General features: G+C 42.7%; 2 protein-coding genes across 4 annotated transcripts in view; both read left to right on the plus strand.

Annotated features, from left to right (window-relative positions):
* LOC143316073 (uncharacterized) overlaps positions 1–21,202 on the plus strand; it is a 114,979-nt gene that overhangs the window by 84,595 nt on the left and 9,182 nt on the right. Inside the window, exon 7 of the mRNA XM_076723788.1 lies at positions 19,075–19,238. Coding sequence (XP_076579903.1) covers positions 19,075–19,238 — 164 coding nt within the window. The remainder of the gene's footprint in view (positions 1–19,074; positions 19,239–21,202) is intronic.
* On the plus strand, positions 4,641–10,178 carry LOC143316081 (uncharacterized). 3 transcript variants are annotated; one of them, XM_076723798.1, is made up of 10 exons: positions 4,641–6,823; positions 6,975–7,130; positions 7,496–7,643; positions 7,887–8,044; positions 8,165–8,308; positions 8,418–8,634; positions 8,731–8,850; positions 9,476–9,630; positions 9,737–9,939; positions 10,044–10,178. In XM_076723798.1, exons 1-9 carry the CDS (start codon positions 6,594–6,596, stop codon positions 9,870–9,872), a joined length of 1,464 nt encoding a protein of 487 aa, XP_076579913.1. In that variant the 5' UTR covers positions 4,641–6,593; the 3' UTR covers positions 9,873–9,939; positions 10,044–10,178. The 3 variants fall into 3 exon arrangements, with proteins under 3 accessions (XP_076579913.1, XP_076579914.1, XP_076579915.1); XM_076723799.1 differs by having other exon boundaries at positions 8,418–8,586; XM_076723800.1 differs by having other exon boundaries at positions 6,765–6,823; positions 6,975–7,008.

Here is a 21,202-nt window from a genome sequence, read left to right on the forward strand (position 1 = left end):
ATCTGGCTGTTGGACCTTCCTCACAGGGAAAGGAGACTCTGACTGATGGACTGAGTCTCTTCCCGCTGGCTTCGCCCTGAATGGTCTGGCAGCACAGTTATCAGCTCTGTTGTAGTGAGGCAGGAGGAGATTTGGGACTCCAGGGACAAACACATGCTGTTTGCTCTCATGATCAAAGCAATGAGCTTCTTATTCGCTGTCACTCCTCTCTTCTCTTTGCAGGAGTGTATTGTTTTCATCCCTGTGCTGGTGTTTGATTTTTGGTTTGTTCGAAATCCCTGGTTCAAACTCAGAGTTTGAGAAAGTAAAGGGTGACACATTATTAAGTATCTAGAGGCTGACAAACATAAAGTTCACTGCTCTCTGGCTTTGTCCTGCCCAGGCATAGTTCACCATCTTACAGTACTTATTGGGTGAATGGTCTGGCAGTACAGCTGTTCATGACAGTTCATTCTTTTTTCCCCATGGTTAGTTTGCAGGACATTGTTGCTATTGGCAGTGTTTGTGCAGTCCTCTGGCCTATAATTTGTATTTTTCTATCTGCTTGCATAGCATACCTAATCAGAGCTGGAATGAAACATCTGGCTGTTGGACCTTCCCCACAGCGAAGGGTTAGATGATTCGCCAACTTCTGGAGGGCCTGGGTGTAGTCCTTCTCTATAGCTGCCCTCTTTTGGCTGAAAGTTCTCAGGTCTTCCAGGAGGTCACATTCTGTCTGGTGCTTGATGTGTATTCTGCTCATCTGCTCTGCATGACTGTCTGTTTCAGCTCCTTTCTCGGTGGGGGTTGCATCCTTATGTCTTGACATAAAAATTATACAAAAGACAGAAGTTTATCTGGAAAAGTTTGTGCAAATGTTTCGAACAAATGAAAAGTGAAATAGGGCATTACAGCCAATCACAGCCAGTGAAGCGGCCATAGCGAGCCCAGTAAATAGCAAGTTGAGCACAGTCTTGACAGTCACTGCAGTAACTAACTCACTCTGGGTACTTGTGTCTGATTGGTGGTGGCCATCGTTGTAGGCGGTGCTGGGCAGGGACTGCTTCCCACATGCGCCGGCCCTGTGGCATCCAGAGCAGCATCTTCGCTGCGCTCCAACAGCATGCCGACGTCACTTTGCTCTTGCTCTGTCTTCAATTTAGTACAATCAAAGGCTTTTTTGGCTCGGGGGTACTCGCAGTCTCAAAGATGAAAATGTCATGATCAGTATCAACATCATCACCATCATCATTAACAGGCAAAGATGGGTCTGTGGGCTCACATGCACTGATATCAATGTATGTGAGGTGCCCAAATGGAAGCCATTAACTTTGGGTCTTTTGGGTGTTCGTTGTGGAGTAGCAGGCTTTGTTCTTTTCCCCCTCAGGGGACCTGTTGACAGTGAGTATACATGAGAAATAACTGGTGCCAGATAGGTGCAATGCATCATGGGTAGAGCTGTCAAATACACTGTGACAGTCGGTTGGGTGGAGCTGGACTAAACTACAGTCATTGTCAATTTTTTTTTAAATTTTGCAGGTGTCAATCTACCATGAACACACACTGTAGAGTCACTTCTTGCCCTCCGTCCTCATCCTCAACCTCACTCCAGTGTTTGGGACTGAGTGTGTGCTAAACAAACCGATCCAGAGCGCCACAGCTCCACTTCCATGCAAACTGGTGGATAGTCTGACAGAAGGACACGGAGGTGTTTGATACTGTGAGGAAAAATACGTCTGGTGCTCTGCTTTGTGGAGCTTGTAGTGTATTCTATACCGAGAAAAGACTGATCACAGGTTATTTCTTTTGTACATATAAAACCATCAGCGGGATGAGTATTATTACCTGTAATCCATTCAAAGGGTTTGTCTGAAAAGCACAGGTTGTTAGCTGCATTCAGCTAGCCTGGTACAGTGCAGTGACTAACAATGCATCATGCATCTGTCAAACACACTGTGCATCATATACACTCTCCTGCACATTCCACCTTTGTTACGGTGCCAGAAGGGTGCAATGTGTCAAGAGTAGAGCTGGGCTGCCGTTTTGCTCACAAAAATACAGTCATTATATTTCATATAGTGACTTTTCAATGTCTAAACAGTTTATTCAGCAGTTAGTGTAAGGTTGATGCGTTGGAGCTCTAGGCTCAGCTACATGAGTAATGCAGGAGGAGGGTGTGCAGTGAATCATAGCATGACAGTGTCAATTATCTGTCAGGCTGAGCTGATTGTTCCCATGGGCCGATGTAGCATTAGCACATTCACCCCTTCCTATGGTTCCAGAAAAGTGCAATGCATCATGGGTAGAGCTGTCAAATAATGTGCATCACGTGCACAGCCTGATTGACAGCCAGGGAGGTACAATGCATCATGCATCTGTCATATACACCGTGCATCATATGCACAGTGCACCGGAAAGGTGCAATGCATCATGGGATGAGCAGTTGACAGTCACTGCAGTGACTGAATTCAGCCCTCATGCACATTCCACCTTTGGTGCTATGTAGAAAAGTGAAATGCATCAAATGTGGAACAATGCAATGCAATGCGGTCTCGGCCTTTAACATTTTTCACCACTTCCCGAGCCACTTGGAGTTCTCCGCATTGGGCATGACTGCTCCATGATTTTCCTCCACCTTTCTTATGGTGCTGGAAAGGTGCAATGGATCATGGGAGTAAGGCTAGAGAGTCAAACACACTGTGCATCATATGCTAACAGACAGTTTTGTCACATAACTCCAATATCCCCCCTGTCCCACACAGAGAGTGTCTCAGAATTACACTGCACAAGGATTGTAATCCTAACACAGAATCAGAAGATGTTGCATTAGCACTTTTCACCTTGTTGTGGTGCCAGAAAAGTGTATCATGGTTAGAGCTGTATGGCAATGCATCATGGGTGTAGACTATGCGTCATAGTTGACAGTTCACAGATGACAGTCACTGCAGTGACAAACTTCAACCCTCCTACACATTCCATCTTTATTATAATGCCAGAAAGGTACAATGCATCATGGGAGTAGACTGTGCTAGAGCTCTAGAGTCAAACTAGAGCCAAACAGAGTCAAACACTGTGCAGCATATGCTAACAGACAGTTTTGTCACATACCTCCACTGTTCCCTCTGGCCCACACACAGAATGTGTCTCAGAGTAACACTGCACAAAGCAGATTGCAATCTCTACACAGAAGATGCAGCATTAGCACATTCCACCTTTCTTATGGTGCTAGAAAGGTGCATCATGGGTAGAGTTGTATTACAATGTATCATGGCTATAGACTATGCATTAAAGTTGATAGCTCACAGGTGACAGTCACTTCAACCCTCCTGCACATTCCACCTTTGTTATGGTGCCAGAGAGGTACAATGCATCATGGGAGTAGACTGGGCTAGGGCTGGGCTAGAGCTCTAAAAACACAAACACACTGTCCATCATATGCTAACAGACAGTTCTGTCACAGAACTCCATTATTCCCCCCATCCCACACACAAAGTGTCTCAGAATAACACAGCACTGTAATCCCAACAAAGAAGCAGAAGATGTGACATTAGCACATCTCACTTTTCTTATGGTGCCAGGAGAGTGCATCATGGTTAGAGCTGTACTGCACTGCATCTTAGTTGACAGTTCACAGTCTACCTTCAACCCTCCTGCACATTCCACCTTTGTTATGGTGCTGGAAAGACTGGGCTAGAGCTAGGCTAGAGATCTAGAGAGTCAAACACACTGTGCATCATATACTAACAGACAGTTTTGTCACATAACTCCAATATCCCCCCTGTCCCACACAGAGAGTGTCTCAGAATTACACTGCACAAGCCAGGTTGTAATCAGACCAGATGTAATCTCAACACAGAGGCAGAAAATGTAGCATTAGCACGTTCCACCTTTCTTATGGTGCCAGAAAAGTGCAATGCATCATGGGTAGAGCTGTCAAATACACTCTGAATCATATGCAGAGTGTATTTGAGAGATAGTTGACAGTCACTGCAGTTACTGACTTCAACCCTCCTGCACATTCCACCTTAGGTGCTATGCAGAAAGGCCATGATGGTTTCATCAGGGAAGGATTGGCTGCTTAGGCCTCCTTTGATTGTAGGATGCTTGTTTGTTTGTGTATGTACCTCTGTGTGTGTATGTGAAGGAAAGACAAACATCTGGTAAGGTTGACAGTTTGCCTCAATCAGACAAATTATTATCTCTATTGGTTATATGTGTATGTACAGTCCAAGTGTGTTATGCATTATAGGTAAAGCATCAGATGCATAGTGTATTTGACAGATAGGTGAGTAACTCTATCCCTCCTGCACATTACACCTTTCTTATGGTGCCAGATAGGTGCAATGTATCATGGGAGTGGACTGGGCTCGGGCTCCAGTATGCACAGTCTATTTGACAGCTCTGACTGTCAAATAGATGGCTGGCTGGCTATTTAGCTGATATTTGACAGGCATAAAGGGGCAATGCATCATGGGTGTGGTCTTTGCACTAAAACATTTTGTGTTAAGACATGAAAAAGAAGCTAAAGAATACAAAGACAGAACAGCAGAAACCCTGACCCCGGTAGCATACCACCCATGTCCGCTACAGTTTCTCCTCCTGTCTAATGATTCTTCTCAGCAGTCCGGGCCCTTGAGATAACGACTGTGTCCGCTGTCTATGCATCTTTGTTGGACATGGGAAAGAGGGAGGATGGGAGGTTTGGGTGTGAAAAATATCCGACTCAGATAGTCCCTGCAGTGGAGGAGGTCCTGTTTCCTCCTGAGGTGGTGTGCTCATGCACTGACAGCATCCTTCTCCTTCTTGTCACTGTCTTCATGCCAGGCTATGACTATCTTTGGGCACTTATGATCAGCCTCCTCTGAGTCTTTGCACTTCATTAGAAACATTAGGTCTCCACATGAGTCAGTTGCTCCAATGATCTTCTCTGGCTCAAGTGCTCTCTCAAAGCCACGAGCAGCTAGAACGTCATCCTCCTTTTTCCTTTTTCCCTTTTCAAGATTCAAGATTGCTTTCATTGTGAAATCAATGAAATTTGCATTGCAACCCCCGTGTGAAAAAGAAAAGATAATAAAATAAGATAAAATAAAATAAGATGAACTCACATCTAGATGTAATAAAGATAAAGATAATATAAAAATTTTTTGGGCGTGGGCTTTCGTGTGTGGGTGGACAGTCACTGCAGGGACTAACTACCTTTCTTATGGTGCTAGACAGGTGCACTATGCACAGAGCTATTAAAGACTGTGCTCTGGCTGGCAAATGGATGGCTATCTATTTGACAGCCACAAATGTACAATGCATCATAGGTAAAGCAACTGCAGGGATTAACTCTGAACCTTGTGCACATTGCATTTTTGTTACGGTGCCATGCAGAAAGGTGCAATGCTTCAAGCACGGAGTTTGGTTGAGCTGTGCATCATATGAGGAACAGAGAGCACAGGCTAATCTTGGAGGAATGATTGTTGAACTCCTGTTTTTGGTCAGAAAACTGGATGTTTTTCATTTGCAGTGCTTCGGCTGTAATTCTCCTGCACATTGCACCTTGGTTACGGTGCCAGAAACGTGCAACGCATCATCGATGGAGATTGGGCTAGGTTGTGCATCATATGCACCTTTCTTATGGTGCCAGAAAGGTGCAATGCATCATGGGGAGAGCTAAGTGAAAAACAAAGATTTGTTTAAGGTCAACAGCACCCTCAAGTAATAAAGAAACAGATAATCACTGCAGTGACTAACTCTACCCCTCCTGCACATTCCACCTTTCTTATGGTGCCAGAAAGGTGCAATGCTTCATGGGTGTTGCCTGTGCGTCATATGCACAGTTGTCAAATACCCTGTGCATCATATGCACTGTTAAGACCCTTTGTTGACCTGTGACCTGATGGATGAAAACTTGTTCTCTTTTCTTGTTTTGTTAGACTTCTTCAAACAGTTGTCACAGATAAAGCCTGATGGCCAAATGATGTCATAGTACAGTATGCAGACCTGATGCATCCACAGTTTTTACATCAAATCCTCTTTTGATATTTGGCCGTCACTTTCTGCCATGCAGAAAAGACACCAGAAATGGCTTGGCATTTTTTCTTGTAGCTCTCACCACAGAAATTTTGAAAATGGCGGTGTTGTTGTGCTGCGACCATAGGGCTGCGACTGAACCGAAAATTACGTTCTGAACGGACCAATCACAGTCCTCGACGTTCACGTCACTACGCGTCGATGCGACGCGTAGTCAGGATTTTTGGAGGTGCGCGTCAGGCTATGGCATAGGGGCCGCAGAAGCATAAACCAGGCTTTACCTGTGTGTACCTTCTCCTGAGACCATAGATAAAGTTACTAGTCAATCCAGTGACATTCTCCTGAGGATTTTTCTGCCAGTGACTTTTCTTCTGAGATTTTTGCTACAGCTTTACAGGCTGACAAAAGGAGAAGGATTATTTGCCGCTGACTTTTTTTCTGTTACTTTGCATCGGACTACAGCTTTTCAGGCTGACGAAAGGAGAAGGATTATTTGCTGCTGGCTTTTCTTCTTTAAATTACGTTTCTCCTGCTGCTGTTTGTTGGTTCTTTGTTTGTTGTTTCTTTCTTTCTTCTTTTTTCAGATTAAGAGAAACATGCCCAGGAAGCCCAACAGGCACTATCTCCTTTGCCTGTTGTGCTTGAAGACCAAGGACTTCCTGTCAGTGCATCTGCGCCGAGTCTGCATGAAAGACAGCACGCCAGAAGCCATTGGTGCAGCGTTGGAGAAGGCCAAGAAGGATGTCCATGATCTTCTGGTGTCGGGCAGGGTGTTCCCCTACGTGCTGCTTCGCCAAATTTTGGATGATGCTGATCCACTCAGCAGGTTTGTGGAAGAACTTTTCACTCTTTTTTTTTTTTTTTTTTTTTCCAAACATCACTTCTTGTTTACTCTCTGAAATGCATGAAATTTTTAAATTGTATTGCATATAATTGTCTAAATTATGTTTTGTTTTGTTTTGTTTTTTAATTCAAAGGCTGACTGAGGAGCTGCAGCGTCGTCACATGGTGGTGACCGGCATCCCTCCACCACTCCCCAATGCCAATGTTATAGCGAGACCATCAACCACACAGACAGCCGAGAGTGAGCCGTCTGACAACACTTCTGTCAGCAGTGGCAAGTGCTTTCAATTGTGAGTATCAGCTTCAGCACGTCTCAGTTTGAGTAAATTATCTGTTAATCTCATGCAGGGCTCTCATGTTAACATGTTTAGGCATTTCCAGGAATGCGTTTTATTAATTGTAACTTGGAAATGACTTTATTTTCAAGAAATTACAAACATTGACAACCTCACTCAGTCTGGGAATCATCAGCACCGGTGATGCACTTCTCAGCTTGAGTAAATAAGCTGTTAGTCTCAGGCAGGGCTCTCAGCCTTCTAGTCTTCAGTGTTTCAGGCTTGCAAGATCTGATTAACTGGAGTAATTCCCCATTTTAAAGCTTAGCTTTCCATCTTAGCACACAGTTTTATAACAAAACGCTTTTCCCACATTGCAGTGTCTCGACTGCGCAGTGGACGACCAAAAACAGGAAGCTCATGGCACAGAGGGGACTTTATCAGAGGCACTCTCTGGACTATCCCTTGCTGAAGGACTTTGGCCTGTACCTGGAGAGGGAGCTTTGCAATGAAAATTTTAAACAGGAGGTGAGTACTACCATAAAACATTCTGTATTCATTAAAAAAAAATATATATATATAAAGTAAAAGAAGATGTTTTTGCAAAATAGTCATGATTAGAAAACAATGTAACATGTTTTAACATGTTTTTTAGCATGTTTTTTTTTTTTTTTTTTTGCTTTTGGAGTATTTATTGCATGTCTTTTACTTTAAATTTGTTGAATATGCTGGAATGAATAAAGTATCTATCTATCTATCTTCTCTCTTCAGGTTGAAAACGTTGCCCGGTACCTGTACTACTTCGACCCACAGCAGCCATCCCTGCAGTTTGTCAGGAACAGGGAGAAGATCCGGCAGTACCTCTGTGAGCTCTCCAGGGCAAAACTCACAAAACAGACACAGATAAATTACCTGAAGAGCTTGAAAAGGTTGGTAGCATTTGTTGTGGGGTTTTTTTCTCCATATAATATCAACACTTGTGTAGACAATAAACATAATTGAGCTTAAATATGTGCAAATACTTAAAATACTTGCACGTCCTCTGACAGATTCTTGATGTACCACACTATCAACACCAACCTGAGGCGAGAGGATCAGACACTCCATGGGGACTGCAAGGACTTTATTGATTACATTGGCTCACTGCAGAAGTCCTTCTCCAAGCAAGTGAGCAAAGAGATCACCCAAAAGAGGTAAGTTTAATTGTTTGCACGCAGCTAACTGGATTACAGTTCACATAAGTGAGCAATGTGGCAAGTAATGTCATGATTTGTTGATACATTTTATCCTTTTTCCTCATAGACACGGCCGGTTGACTGAAAAAGAGCAGCTGACACCGCGTGACTGCTTGGCTGTGCTGAGGGCTGCCAAGAACGACTTCTTGGCAGTTATAGGGAAGGTCTTCGAGGACAAGGACGCGACCCTGGAGTTGACCGAGTGCAGCTTTGTGGTGTACTATCTCCAGGCAGTGGTGATTTTGAGACACCTCCAGCGCCCGGGCGTGGTGGAGCACATGACTGTGAGTATTATTGTGCCCTTTTTGTCTTGTCTTTTTTGTCTTGACATTTTTTGCCAGTACCCTTACTAATCGACATGATATCCTTGTTTTGTGCAGGTACAGGAGTGGGTTGTGAGAAAGAAAGACACACTGGGCAATGCAGTTATTGGAGTGAAGGAGCACAAGACTGCAGCACAGCAAGTGGCCATGTTTGCCCTGTCCCAGGAAGAGGAGTTTGTAAGTTCAAATTCAATGTTCAAAGCACGTCCAGTAATGTGTTTAATCAATTGTAACTACATTAGAAATGACTTTTTTGCAAGTTATTACGCACCGTCACAATCTCACTTATCAGCAGCGGTGTGCACTTCTCAGATTGAGTAAATTATTTGTTAATCTCAGACAGGGCTCTCAGCTAATGCAAAATGGCCTTGATGTATATAAATACAGAATTACTGCAAGAGATAAAATAATTGTTTTGTGTTTGTTTAGAGAAAAAAAATGTTGCTTTGAGAAGGATTTTCTTTTGGAACTTATTTTACTCTTTTGAAGTGTAACTGTAGTGGAGATGCTTTCAGCCAAGATGCATGTTTCATTTCAAACTGTGCAACTGAGTCAACTGCGCAATCCTTATTTGTTATGGTGCAGTGCAGTAGCAATGCACCATGGGTAGGGCTGTCAAATAGGCTATACACCATAGTGTAGGTGTAACCCTAACCCCATTACTTTATTTTACAAGTCACCACACAGCCTTCCTTATTTAGGGAGAATCACCTTACATGCTGAGATACTCGGCTTTAGTTAGTCACCTGTGAATCATGCATTTGTTCATATTTGTTCAATCATATTTTTCCTCTGCCAACAGTGGTTTGACATGTTCTACACAAGGGTGCGGCCACAACTCCTAAACTCCAAGAAGCGCAAGAGGGATGACGCAGAGGTCAAGGAAAGATTTTTCATCTCCTCCACGGGGAGGCCCATCTACAACGCCTCCAATGACCTGAACAGACTGCACCGCAAGTAAGCAAACCACCATGATTCATTTCACCTCCGATATGTACCTGGTACTCCGGTGAGAAATCTTTATAAAAATTTTAAATGTTTAATGTTTAAACTCTCATTATAGATACAAGATTGAATCAGTGACCAGCCAGGTGGCACGGCGAGTGTTTGAGACGGCCACCGAGACTCTGACCGACGCCGACAAGTCTCTAGTGGCCGACTACCTGACACACTCCACCGCGACGGCTGAGAAACATTAAGAATGAAGGAGACAGAAAACATTGTGAGGGCCAGTCATGTGCTAGGTGCACTAGCTGATGACTCAAGGTAAGCATGTTTCATATTTGTCAACACAATTAATACAGTCAACAATTTGTAAGCATCAAATCTTATACCCTTCTTATAATAACCTTGATTCTTTTTTTTTGTAGTGCTGACTCTGCAGAAGAGGGTACCAGTAGTGGTGCTCGTCGTGTCCGTAGCGCTGCTCGCACCGTTGGAAATGTGCAGATGGATGTCCAAGCGGCGTACGACAGACTGCTGGAACATCACCCGGTGACTCTGGATGGGGATGTGCCAAGCAAGACTGAGCGGGAACGAGCATCCCCTGACTGTCAGCGGGCCCTGTACGAGCGTTGGCTGAAGGCGCAGATGAAACTGCGCAAGCAGCATGTTCTTGGTGAGTTTCTTTTTTCAATATTTAATAGCATTTTTTTTCCCCAAGCAACAATGCTACGTACATGTACATGTGCTACGTACATGTTGTCAATTTTAGTCTTCTTGACTAACATCATCCTATCTTCTTGACAGCATACTTCTGCTGTCGTCTGCCGACGGAAAAACCGAGTCAGCGCCTGGATTGCAAAGCAGGGATGGACGAGCAACATCCCCAATGCTGCCAATATCATCAGAGACTGGAAGCCCTCCGGAGCTGAGGACGCGACCATGGACTCCACTCACATCCAGAGGCTGACGAGATCGCAGAAGTGGAGAGGGCTTCTAGTCAACGCCGTTGAAGGGAAGGGCAAGGGTGTCATCACGACCCGGAGATTCCAGACTGGTGAGGTGGTCTGTGACTACCACGGGCGGGTCACCACAGCCAAAGAGGGCAAGAAAATCCACAAGAACACCAGTGAGGAGGAGACTGGATACATGTTCTTTTACAGAGACAAAGGAGGGCAGCCCATGTGCATCGACGCACATTCAGGCATTTGTGAATGCCACCCTGGACAGCAGACTGTTGGCCGGTTGATCAATCACTCAAGAAAAGCAGCCAACCTAAGGTCAAGGTTGTGCACTATGGTGACAGATGGGGAGGAAACAGATATCATTCTTTTCCTCGCAACCAGGAACATTGACGTGAATGAGGAACTCTTATTTGACTGTGGAGCAAGTCAGAAGTCTTTTCGTGGGGAGGGCTCAGGCCTGGCTTGGCCCCCTTAAATTTTGGACTGCCACCTTCAGACTTCAGACCCTTTGCCACCTTCAGACTTTTTGAGTTATGTCAAAATTACTCCCTCCATGTTTCTCTGTAACTCATACTGGACTTTGCTGCTATCGCAGTTGACAAGTCCTTTAAGGGAAAGTTTTCAGCAACTCCATCCAGTTTCCACGAGGGCAATCTTCAATATGAGGTGTTGTGAATCATTGTGAGGAAACAACATTGTAAATGATTCATTGTTTACACTAGTCATTTACAATCATTCAAAAAAAGAAAATAGAAAACGTTTTGTACCATGGGCGGAGGAGGAGGTTGAAATTTTGTTTTTACCTTGAAATAGATTTTCAGGATTTACATTGAAGCAAAACCAAAAAAGGAGAATGGTGTGTGTGTGTGTGTTGTTCTTCTATGCTGGTGGGGACTTTGACCTGACTGTACACCTACCCATGGGGACTCATGTCACCGTGGGGACAAAAAATGAGGTCCCCACGGGCAGAACCCCCTCATTGACTTTAAAACAGTATTGAAACATGCCACATGCTTTTTTCCTTTTTTTAAAAAAAATTGTCCCCACCAGCACGCTTCACCTGACAAAAAACTGTGCGTCCGTATATTTAGGCGCCCCTAGAGGACACACACATAATTGCAGTCCCCACGAGGTGAACTTTTCAGGAGTGTGCGTCGCTGTTTGCTCACTCTCTAGCGCCCCCATGTTGCTCAAAGGTAGTACTACAGCATTATATATATATATATATATATTATACTTTCTTAGACTTTTTGTCTGCTTTATATTATATGTATGTATGTATGTATGTATGTATGAATAATCCAGTCATTTTCATTAATATTAACCATGTTTTATATTGCTTTTAAGTTTACAGATATAAAGTATTGGCTCCCATTACATCTGTGTCTTTTCATTCATCCCAACCTCTCAAAGTTACCTCCAATTCATATTTGTCAACGTTTATGCAAACTCTCTTATGTGAACTTTTCCCTCTTTCTTGGTTGTTTTATTCATTCCCATTGAACACTTTGTAAATACTGTTTAAGAAAGGTGTTCAAAGATTGATTATTACCCTTCATCATCTCTTATGTCAGTGGCGCAACATGAATTACTACAGATATCAATACGGTATTGAGGTGTTGCACTGTTTTAATTTAACTAACACGTTACAACCAGACAGTGTTCCCTGTTCACTTTGGGGGTGCTTGCAGACAATGATGATGATGACGACAATGAGTTTCAGTATAGATGCAAATATAGCTGCACCCCTTGTGGCTAGCAAGGCTCATACTTTGGTGGTTTGTTTTACAAGTTAATCATTGATTGCAACATTATTATAACAGCTAATTATATGTACAGTACAGTACAGTATACCCTCTACAATAAACTAGACTACACCCCTGGGTCTAACTCCACATTTCAGTACTACACAGTTTAGTCTTTTCTCATGTTTTCAGCAGCTACTTTGTGAACAACAAATCTGTGTTGAAATCAGCAGGAGGAGCGCTAGTTTGCTGTTAGCTGTCAGCAGCTGATGGACAGTAGAGTCCTGCCATGTGTTTGGCTCAAGGAGTTAACAGTAACAGAGCTAATAGAGCTAATAAAGCTAACAGCTAATGGAGCAAACAGAGCCAATAGAGCTTACAGCTAACAGAGCTAATAGAGCTAACAGAGCTAATAAATCTAATAGCTAATGGAGCTAAACACACAGCAGGACTGAGAGTTTCTGTTCGGGGGAACATGAAGCGTTAAAGAGTGAACTGCAGACGAATGTGACAACGCAACAAGTTCACAGTAAATAAATATACTTCATATCATCCAAACCATCAAATTGCACCTTCTCACATCTGTATATATGTATATAAATGTAGCCGAGTTCTTTAAAATGAAATAATATACAACAAATAATAGTATATGATAAATATATAAAACAAATAAAATGCAGTCTTTTTGAAATAGTATGCTTTAGTCTCTTTAAACCACTTATTACTCTCTTAAATTCACAGATAAACTTCCGCAATACCACTCTTAAATCAGATAAACACAATACTGAGATGATATTTGTAGCAGAACTGGTCTGTAACTGACCCTCTTCTCCCCTCTTTGCATTCCTCAGGAGAAGTGTAGTGATAAAACAATCAGGCTTTTAAGAGTTATTGACCATCTGGAAGGTTCACAGGAAGGTGTGAACTCAGGCAGAGACAAGATGTCTGGTTGTAAAACAACTTTTCACACTCTTTCAGGGCAACAAGAGTCACTGATAACACCTTCACTTCAAATTTACATCTGCTCAGGACGTTCTCATGGAGGTGCTAACTCTTTCTTGATAGCCCATTAAGGGAGTTAAGGACAATAAAACTGCCTGGATGGACAAATGCCATGTCTCAAAGGAATCTTCAAACCAGATAATGCTGATGGGTTGTAAATTAGACATTCCTGAAGCAAACTGTGCTGTTTGTCTGTGTGCCTTTTTCTTAACCTACCAAAGTAACCAAATCTCTATGTTTGATTTAATTGTAAATGTCATTACATTGCTAAGCTTGTGATCTGTACAATAACAATGTTTTCCTGGTGTTTCTAACTTACAGGATGACGAAACTGTGATTTTAACTATTTTAAAGATTTTCTCTGAGTTTCTACCATGTAACCATACCGCCATCTAGAGGTTCATAGCAGTTAGGTTGAATGTGCTTAGCAGGAGATATTTATTAATAAGTAACCATAAGAGCGATAATCATTTCAGCAAATATAGTCTGCCCTTCTTTATTCCTTCATCATATTAAAGTCGTTATACCCTTAGTCATGTTTATTAGAATTAGTATTAGAAAATGTTTATTGTTGAATGTTGTCATTATTCATAAGAACTGTCTAACGCATGTAGTGAACACGCATGTTGTTGTTGAAGTGCCATTGAAAAATTTAAAATATATTCGTTGACCGTAGTGAGAAGCAGATGAGCCCTTGTATGAATCATTAAATAATTCTCGCTCTGTGAAATGAAATCACGTTGCGAGTCTGCGAACCATCCCACATGCGTGACGACCTATTGATTAGACGCCCTGGAGCGAGGATAAAGTCAGTAGCACAGCGGACTTCAGTTCAGTTGTGTTATGTTTTAGTTCAGTTTTGTGTTTAGTTTTTAGTTACGTTTTGTTCTGTTATGTGTAGTAGAGTTCTTGAGTTTTCCCTGTAAGTTCGTCCCGTGATCTTTCTTCTGTCTCTTCCACGGAGTTTCTTTAAGTCTTTAGTTTTCAAGTATTTTTCTGCTCCGTCGTTTTCTCAGTCTTTTTGTTGCTGCTCACAACTACACAGAGTAGCTTGATTTAATTCTGCAGAAAATGCACTTTTCTAATCTTCTTCTTGAAACTTTCATTTTTGCTCACCACGCCAAGCCGCATAATTCCTATTTTTGTTGTTAAAGTCTAGTCACGTAATAATAATTTTGAAGACATTTTCGACCGGCCAACGAAGAGTTTCTCAATCTTATTATTAGTAATCAAAAGTAGGCATGCTTAAGCGGTTTTGAATAAGAGTTGGTCCGTGAGGTTGAGATCTTGTTAATTCTCTAAATCGTTCATTCAACAAATTAAGTTTATATTCACGTCCCCATTTTCCCTTTAAAACCTACTTCTCACTATCGCCAAACTCATTTTACCATCCTCTTGCCATAAGTTCCTCTGTGCAGTGTTTGTGTTAATTTACCTCATCCATATAATCTATCGCATTATCCATGATTCATATTCATTTCATTATTGTGTTTAATAAATAATCTTTTGCATACAAGTCGTTGTCAGACGGTGTCCTTTTGAGCTGGATATAAGCAATCCCTGTACTGAGAGTTCACGCCTTAGATTATCAGACTGATCTACTGTTGGTTCATTCGTTTTCACTACATCAGCATTACCAGATATGATATACAAAATCCTTCTTAGCTGAGGAAGGTTGGTGCCCTTAGTATTATTAACGAATGTAACATTAATTTAGAGGTAATTCCCCTACACTCAATGTACAAATTATTTGTACCTCGGACATGATCTTGACGAATGTAGTGGCACGGTGGCCTGGGTCAACACATGACTCATTCATCCTGACGCACAGTAGTGTAGGGATCTGTAATTTCTGCCACAGATCGCTCTGTGGCACTGGAACTATTCACTGCGGTGACGACGTGCTGCCACTCATTTTTTTTATCATTATTATTTTATTCGTGACGCCACTACTGTGACCACCGAACAAAATATCCTTTTTGGCCTCCACCTCACCCACAAGCACCTCGATTTCAGTCTCTGTAAAATTTCATTTTCTTTTCTCTGCCATGATCGAACGTAAAATGCCATTGATCAGCAGGCATATTTATATGCAAAGACATTCATGAGGTATTTTGCATTGACCATTCATGGTAAAATGTGGGTGTGTCGGAGGCGGGATGTGAGGTGAATCCACCTGCGCAATCTTCCAGGTGGAGTGTGATTTATAAAGGGAAAATTGCGTGCAGGTGTGAGTACGCACGGTTTTATAAATCCGAATATTTTTTGGCGTACACCATTTTCAGCTTTTGGGCGCGCGCACACTTTTAGTCTGGATTCTACGCAATGTTTTATAAATGAGGCCGCTGGTCACTGACCAGGTGAGCCTGTGAAGCTCAGTGTGATGCTGCCCCCTGGTGGCTGCAGCAGTCTGTGCTGCTGATGGTTTGTGTGGATTTTCATTGTGATGGTTGACTTTGAAGAGTTGCTGCTGGATGTTGATGTTTGTCTTCTTTCTGTTCATGAAGCTTTATTGAAACAGGAGTCCGTCTCTGCTGGTCTTTAACTGGAACAGCTTCAAATATTCTCACAGCTTCACATCATGTTTTCAGTGGTTTGAAGAAAACTGTTTAAAGCTCAGTCGCAGGCAGAAATGAGCACATCCAGAGTTTTTTAAGACGCTGATTGATTTTCTCTTCAGTTCCTGAAATGAATCCAGTGTGAACCATCAGAAATAAAGACAGACTTGCTGCAGCGTTAATGTAAATGATTCAAGTATCAATAACGGTCCAGTGTGTCAGAGATGGCCGGAACTTTCGAGTCAAACCACTGCCACTGTCCTCCTGGCCTGCTGTCTGGCTCTGACATCATGCAGAACCCTCAGTGGGGGGACAGTGGGCCATCAGAGTTTGTGGTCGGGGACCTCTCACACCTGGTGTAGAAGGTGTTGAGTTCCTCAGCTGCTCTGGAGGACGGGCTGATAGCAGGACCTTTCTTCTTGTAGGCAGTGATGGTCCTGAGTGGGTTCCAGACGGCTGCTGGTTCTGGTCTTGGTGCTTGAATCAGCTCTGAGTTCACTGAGCTGTTTGGTGAAGCAGGGCTTGTGGTTTTGGACCTCATGATGGTTTTGGTTGTGAGGCAGACCTGCTGACAGAAGCTGATATATGTTGTTGTTGGAACGCAGGAACAGCAGGAACAAAGCAGCAACACTCATCCAGTGAAACTTAAAGCCATGAGTGTGTTTGTCGTGGTGCATGCTGGGAAGCGTCCCTGACAATGTCCACTCACACAAACTGCAGTTTATCGTCTCATATGTACTTCAGCATGTTTTTGTTTCCAGACTGCAGTAAAAATCAGTGATTTTATTCTCTGTAGAAATAAAAAATGTTCATTGAATTATTGGATTGTTTGACTTTTTCAGTTGTGTTTGATAAAACCAGAGAATAACTTGATTTGATCACAGTAACTAACACTCAGTTAAAGTGATCTCAGGTTTGAAAGCTCACTAAAGACACTTCCTGCAGCCCAGATGAACACGCCCTCAGCTGGCAGCGATCAAGGGTCAACATGTATTTTATCTTTATTTGCTCATAAAACATGAACTTGATGATAACTGATATCAGTGTCAGTCAGATCTGATTCAAGTTTAACTCTCTCAGGCCTCTCTGGCTGTTTGGACTGTACTTTCATTCTCTCTGGACGTTGTGGAACAGATTGTTTTCTCCGTCTCAGCCTCCAGCTGAAGGTAAAGAATCAACTCTGAAATGTTTTACTCGTTAGCACAAGCTGTCGTTAGCTTAGCTTCAGCACAAACGGCATCGATCTGCAGCTCCGTCCATCGTTTCTCCAAACTCTGAGTTTAACTGTGAACTCTGGACGAAGGAGCTGAAAGCAGCTCCGTTAAAAACATCGGCCATGTTGTGTGGATGTTTGTGAGTGTAAACGCTGGAATAAGAGCAGAAGCAGAGCGAGTTGATCCTCAATAGTTGATGTGGAGACAGCAGGAAGGAGCATTCAGAGGGCCGTGAGGAGCTGAAACCTTTTATTTCTCAATTCAATCTGTAACTGTGTCACTAAATGAGCTGTCAGAGCTCTGAACTCTCCTCCAACAGCAACGAGTGTCGCTGCTTTTTCTCACTTTGTGCTTCAATGTGATCAAGAATCAAATCAAAGATTCCTCTTTTAATATGACCTGAGAGGGCTTGATTGAGACAGGCTTTTATTTTGAAAGGATCTCTCAGTGGTGGAAAGAAACTAATTTACTCAAGTACTGCAGTTAAGTACAGTCTAGAAGTACTTGTATTTTGTTTGATTATTTCTACTCCATAAATATTTGACTTTTACTTCATTTTGTGACTTTTCAAATTAAGACTTTAAATCAAAACAAATGATCAGTTCATTAAACTTCCTAAAAGTCGTTAAAACAGTTAAAAGTTGCTCCACGTCGACCGACTCCAACATTAAAGTACTCGTTATCCATCAGTGATACAATAATCCAGTAATCTAACTGTTCAAGGAGCCGTTCTGATGGACTTTGTTCTCACAGGTGAAATCTAATATTTGTTGCTGTCACATTAGTTTGTGTGAAGTGAAGCTTCATTTTTGATCTCAGTTTAATCATCGCGCTGCCTCTGTGGACTTTGGCTCCTTATCAAGGTTCAACGTTCAGCTTCATTGTCTTTATAACAGGATTGACCAATGAAATGCAGTTACAGCTCCTCCACACTGAACACACAGAACAACAACAATAATACAAATATATTCAAAGATTTGACATGAGAATAAAACACTGAAACAGAGCAAAGTTTAGGACATTATCACAAAAGAAATAAAAAGGAAAACTAAATTAGATTTACAGGAAGATACAGTACATATATATACATACACATATACACAGATAATCATGTACTGTGTGCAGTATGAGTGTAATATACAAGTTATACTGCAAAACCTGAGACAGTGGGAATGAGGGCAGTGCAAAGGTGATGGTGGTTTTGTGCAAAAGAAGAACAACAGAGCAGAAAAATTCAATGTAAAATCCACGAGTTCAGTAAAATGTCAAGAACAATTCTCAATGTGAAACCTGTCGAACATGTCGAGCTGAGGTTCATCACAATCATCTGGAGACACTTTGTCACAGTGGGTCCACTTTTACGTCACGACCACTTTGTATATATCGAGGATCATTAAGTCGTAAAGAAACTTTCAGTCATGTTGAATTTACTGACTATTCCACAAACTGAAGCTTCCTGTCAGATTCAGTCAGTGTGTGTCAGTGGATGTAAACGGTCGTCCAGGCATCAAGTGTGTGTTCACTTCACTGCAGCTTCATGGCACCATCTAGTGGACTGATAGAAGTACAGCAGCTCGGCCTCACACTGCTGTCTGACTGCATTCAGCTGACACTGATATGAAAGACGAGATAACAGCCAATCAGAGGAGGAGCAGCTGATATTTGGACAGGAGAAACCATGAAAGGATGATTTCAGCTGAAGTGCACATGAATGATTTGTGTTTCCTCTCCAGATCAAAGTGTGTGTGAGCTGACGTGAGTTCAGCAGCATGAATCGGTGTGAGGACAGAGAGGAGGGAGTCCATCCCTCTAAAACCAGTCTGTGTGGGGACGATGACGGCCAGACCGAAGCTCAGAGGTGAGACCAGGATCTCTGACTGTCCAGGACTCGTCTCCATGTCAGAGCACTCGAATCTCTCCACCATCATTATTCACACTCAAAGCTTTGTGTGTGTTGTGTTGAAGGCCAGAGCAGCAGGACCCACCAGAGTCTGCTGGACCTGGACCTGGACCTGGACCTGGACCTGGACCTGGACCTGGACCTGAACCTGGACCTGGACCCAGCTACGTGTCCTTCAGGAGTGACCAGTCAAAGGGTCGCCTCATTGACTTTAAACAGCAACATGTCTCTGACAGACAGTAAGTTGTTCTCAGTATTAAACTCGTGTTGAACAATTTGACCTGAAATGTCCACATGTCCTCCTCATGTTGTCTACTGCTGATGTTTGTCCTCATTAAATCCAGTCTGACCAGTTGTCCTTCTAATGTTCATGTTCTCCTCGAATGATGATGAAGGTTCGAGCAAGATTAGTATTGGAGGACATTTGTCCAGTCTGTCCCTAAACAGCACTGACATGTCCACATGTGGACACTGAAAGCTGAGGATAATATGAGGCTTCAGCACAAATCCAGTGGGGACCTTCCAAAGTCTCTTTACCATCAAACTTCCTCTTTGAATGTTGGACTAAAATGCTTCACTGACCATCGTCTCTAAATAACAGTCAGGATATTTGTGCTGAGTCTCGTGATGCAAACGTTAGAAAACAGACCAACAGAGTCGGTGCTGATGGACTCCACAGTTTAGTTTGTTGTCTGTCAATCACAGTAAATCAGTCCGTTGAGTCCTGCTTTGGTCCAAGATTTGATGGACAAATGAAGCGATGATCCACAGACTGAAATCATTCAGCTTCATGTTTGATTGAACTTTGGTGTGTTGATCCTTTTCTTGCTGATAGCTGCTAGTTTCTCCAGCAGCGTCTGAGTCTGAAGAAGAAAAAGTCAATTTCCGTCCCTGGTGGTCTTCCTCTGTGTCTGACAGGATCTATGGGAGATCAGCCTCTGTTGGATCTGGACCTGGACCTGAATCTGGACCTGGACCTGAACCTGGATATGGACCCAGCTGTGTGTCCTTGAAGAGTGAACGCTCGATGGGTCACCTCCTTGACTTTAAAGTAGATCGACCGTCTGCTGCAAAGAGGTAAACTGTTAAAAACATTAAATTATTACAGATTCTTGTTTGAACTGTTATTTATCAGAGAAATTTTTTAAACCTGTTTGTTTATTTTCAGCATCGTTCTTCTTCTCATTCGTTTGTATCCTCACATGTGGAAGCTGCCCAGTCTTACCAGTCTTCAACTCTTGACTCCAGTTGAACATTTCCTCCACACACACCTTCTGACTGATGACTGCATGAGTATAAAACAGTGACTTGATTGAGGCTAACAGATGCTAACGAAGGCTAACCCTGATTCCACTGAGTTCCTCCATCAAATCAACATGTTGTGGTTTTCAGTCATGTGACAACACAAACACAAACATGTCAGTGATAACAGCTGGACTGAGATCAGCTGCTGTGAAACACAGAATGAAGCAACACAGAGAGTCTGAGGAAACACACAGTCTGTTTGTGATTGATGCTGCTGATGGATTCACAAAGTCAAGAACGACACTGACAGCGGCAACATGGCGCCTCACATCAGGCTGGAGTTGTGCCTCTGTGAAGACGTCTGATGCAGAGAAGGGTGTTATGGGTAACTAAAGACTGCAGGAGCTCAGAGAGGAGACAAAGCTCAAATATGTGTTGTGTGTCAAACAAGTGGACAAGAACAAAATACATGTTGTCCAAGAATAAAAGAAAGAGCCAGAACAACTTCTATGAGCAACAGCTGCACCTGTTTCCTTCATATAGTCCAGAGAAGAATGTTCCAGCTTTCATTTGAAACACAGCTGGATGTGAAATCACCCTCAGCTTTGCTTTGATCCAGTATTCTCTGCTTCTCTCTTTCCTTTTCTCATGTTTCACTCACTTTATTGTGACTCACTGCCAATTTGTGCTGGACAGGTAGCATCCAGTTAGCTTGTGTGAGCTGTGTGATGCTGTCCACAGTATTATAGGGGTCAATGAGAACTGGAGGGACTCAACCAGACAAGCTGGTCAACCAACACAGTAAAGTGAAAGCTGCACAGAAATGCAGACTGGACTGTTGATTCACGGTGGGATCAGCAGTACGAGCAACACTTTAATGTCAGTGGAAACCATCTGATTCAATGTTGGAATCAACATTTCAGCTCAAAGGACCTTCAGCTTGTGTTTGTCTCTGTGT

Source organism: Chaetodon auriga, chromosome 23, assembly GCF_051107435.1.
Source record: "Chaetodon auriga isolate fChaAug3 chromosome 23, fChaAug3.hap1, whole genome shotgun sequence".
NCBI lineage: Eukaryota > Metazoa > Chordata > Actinopteri > Chaetodontiformes > Chaetodontidae > Chaetodon > Chaetodon auriga.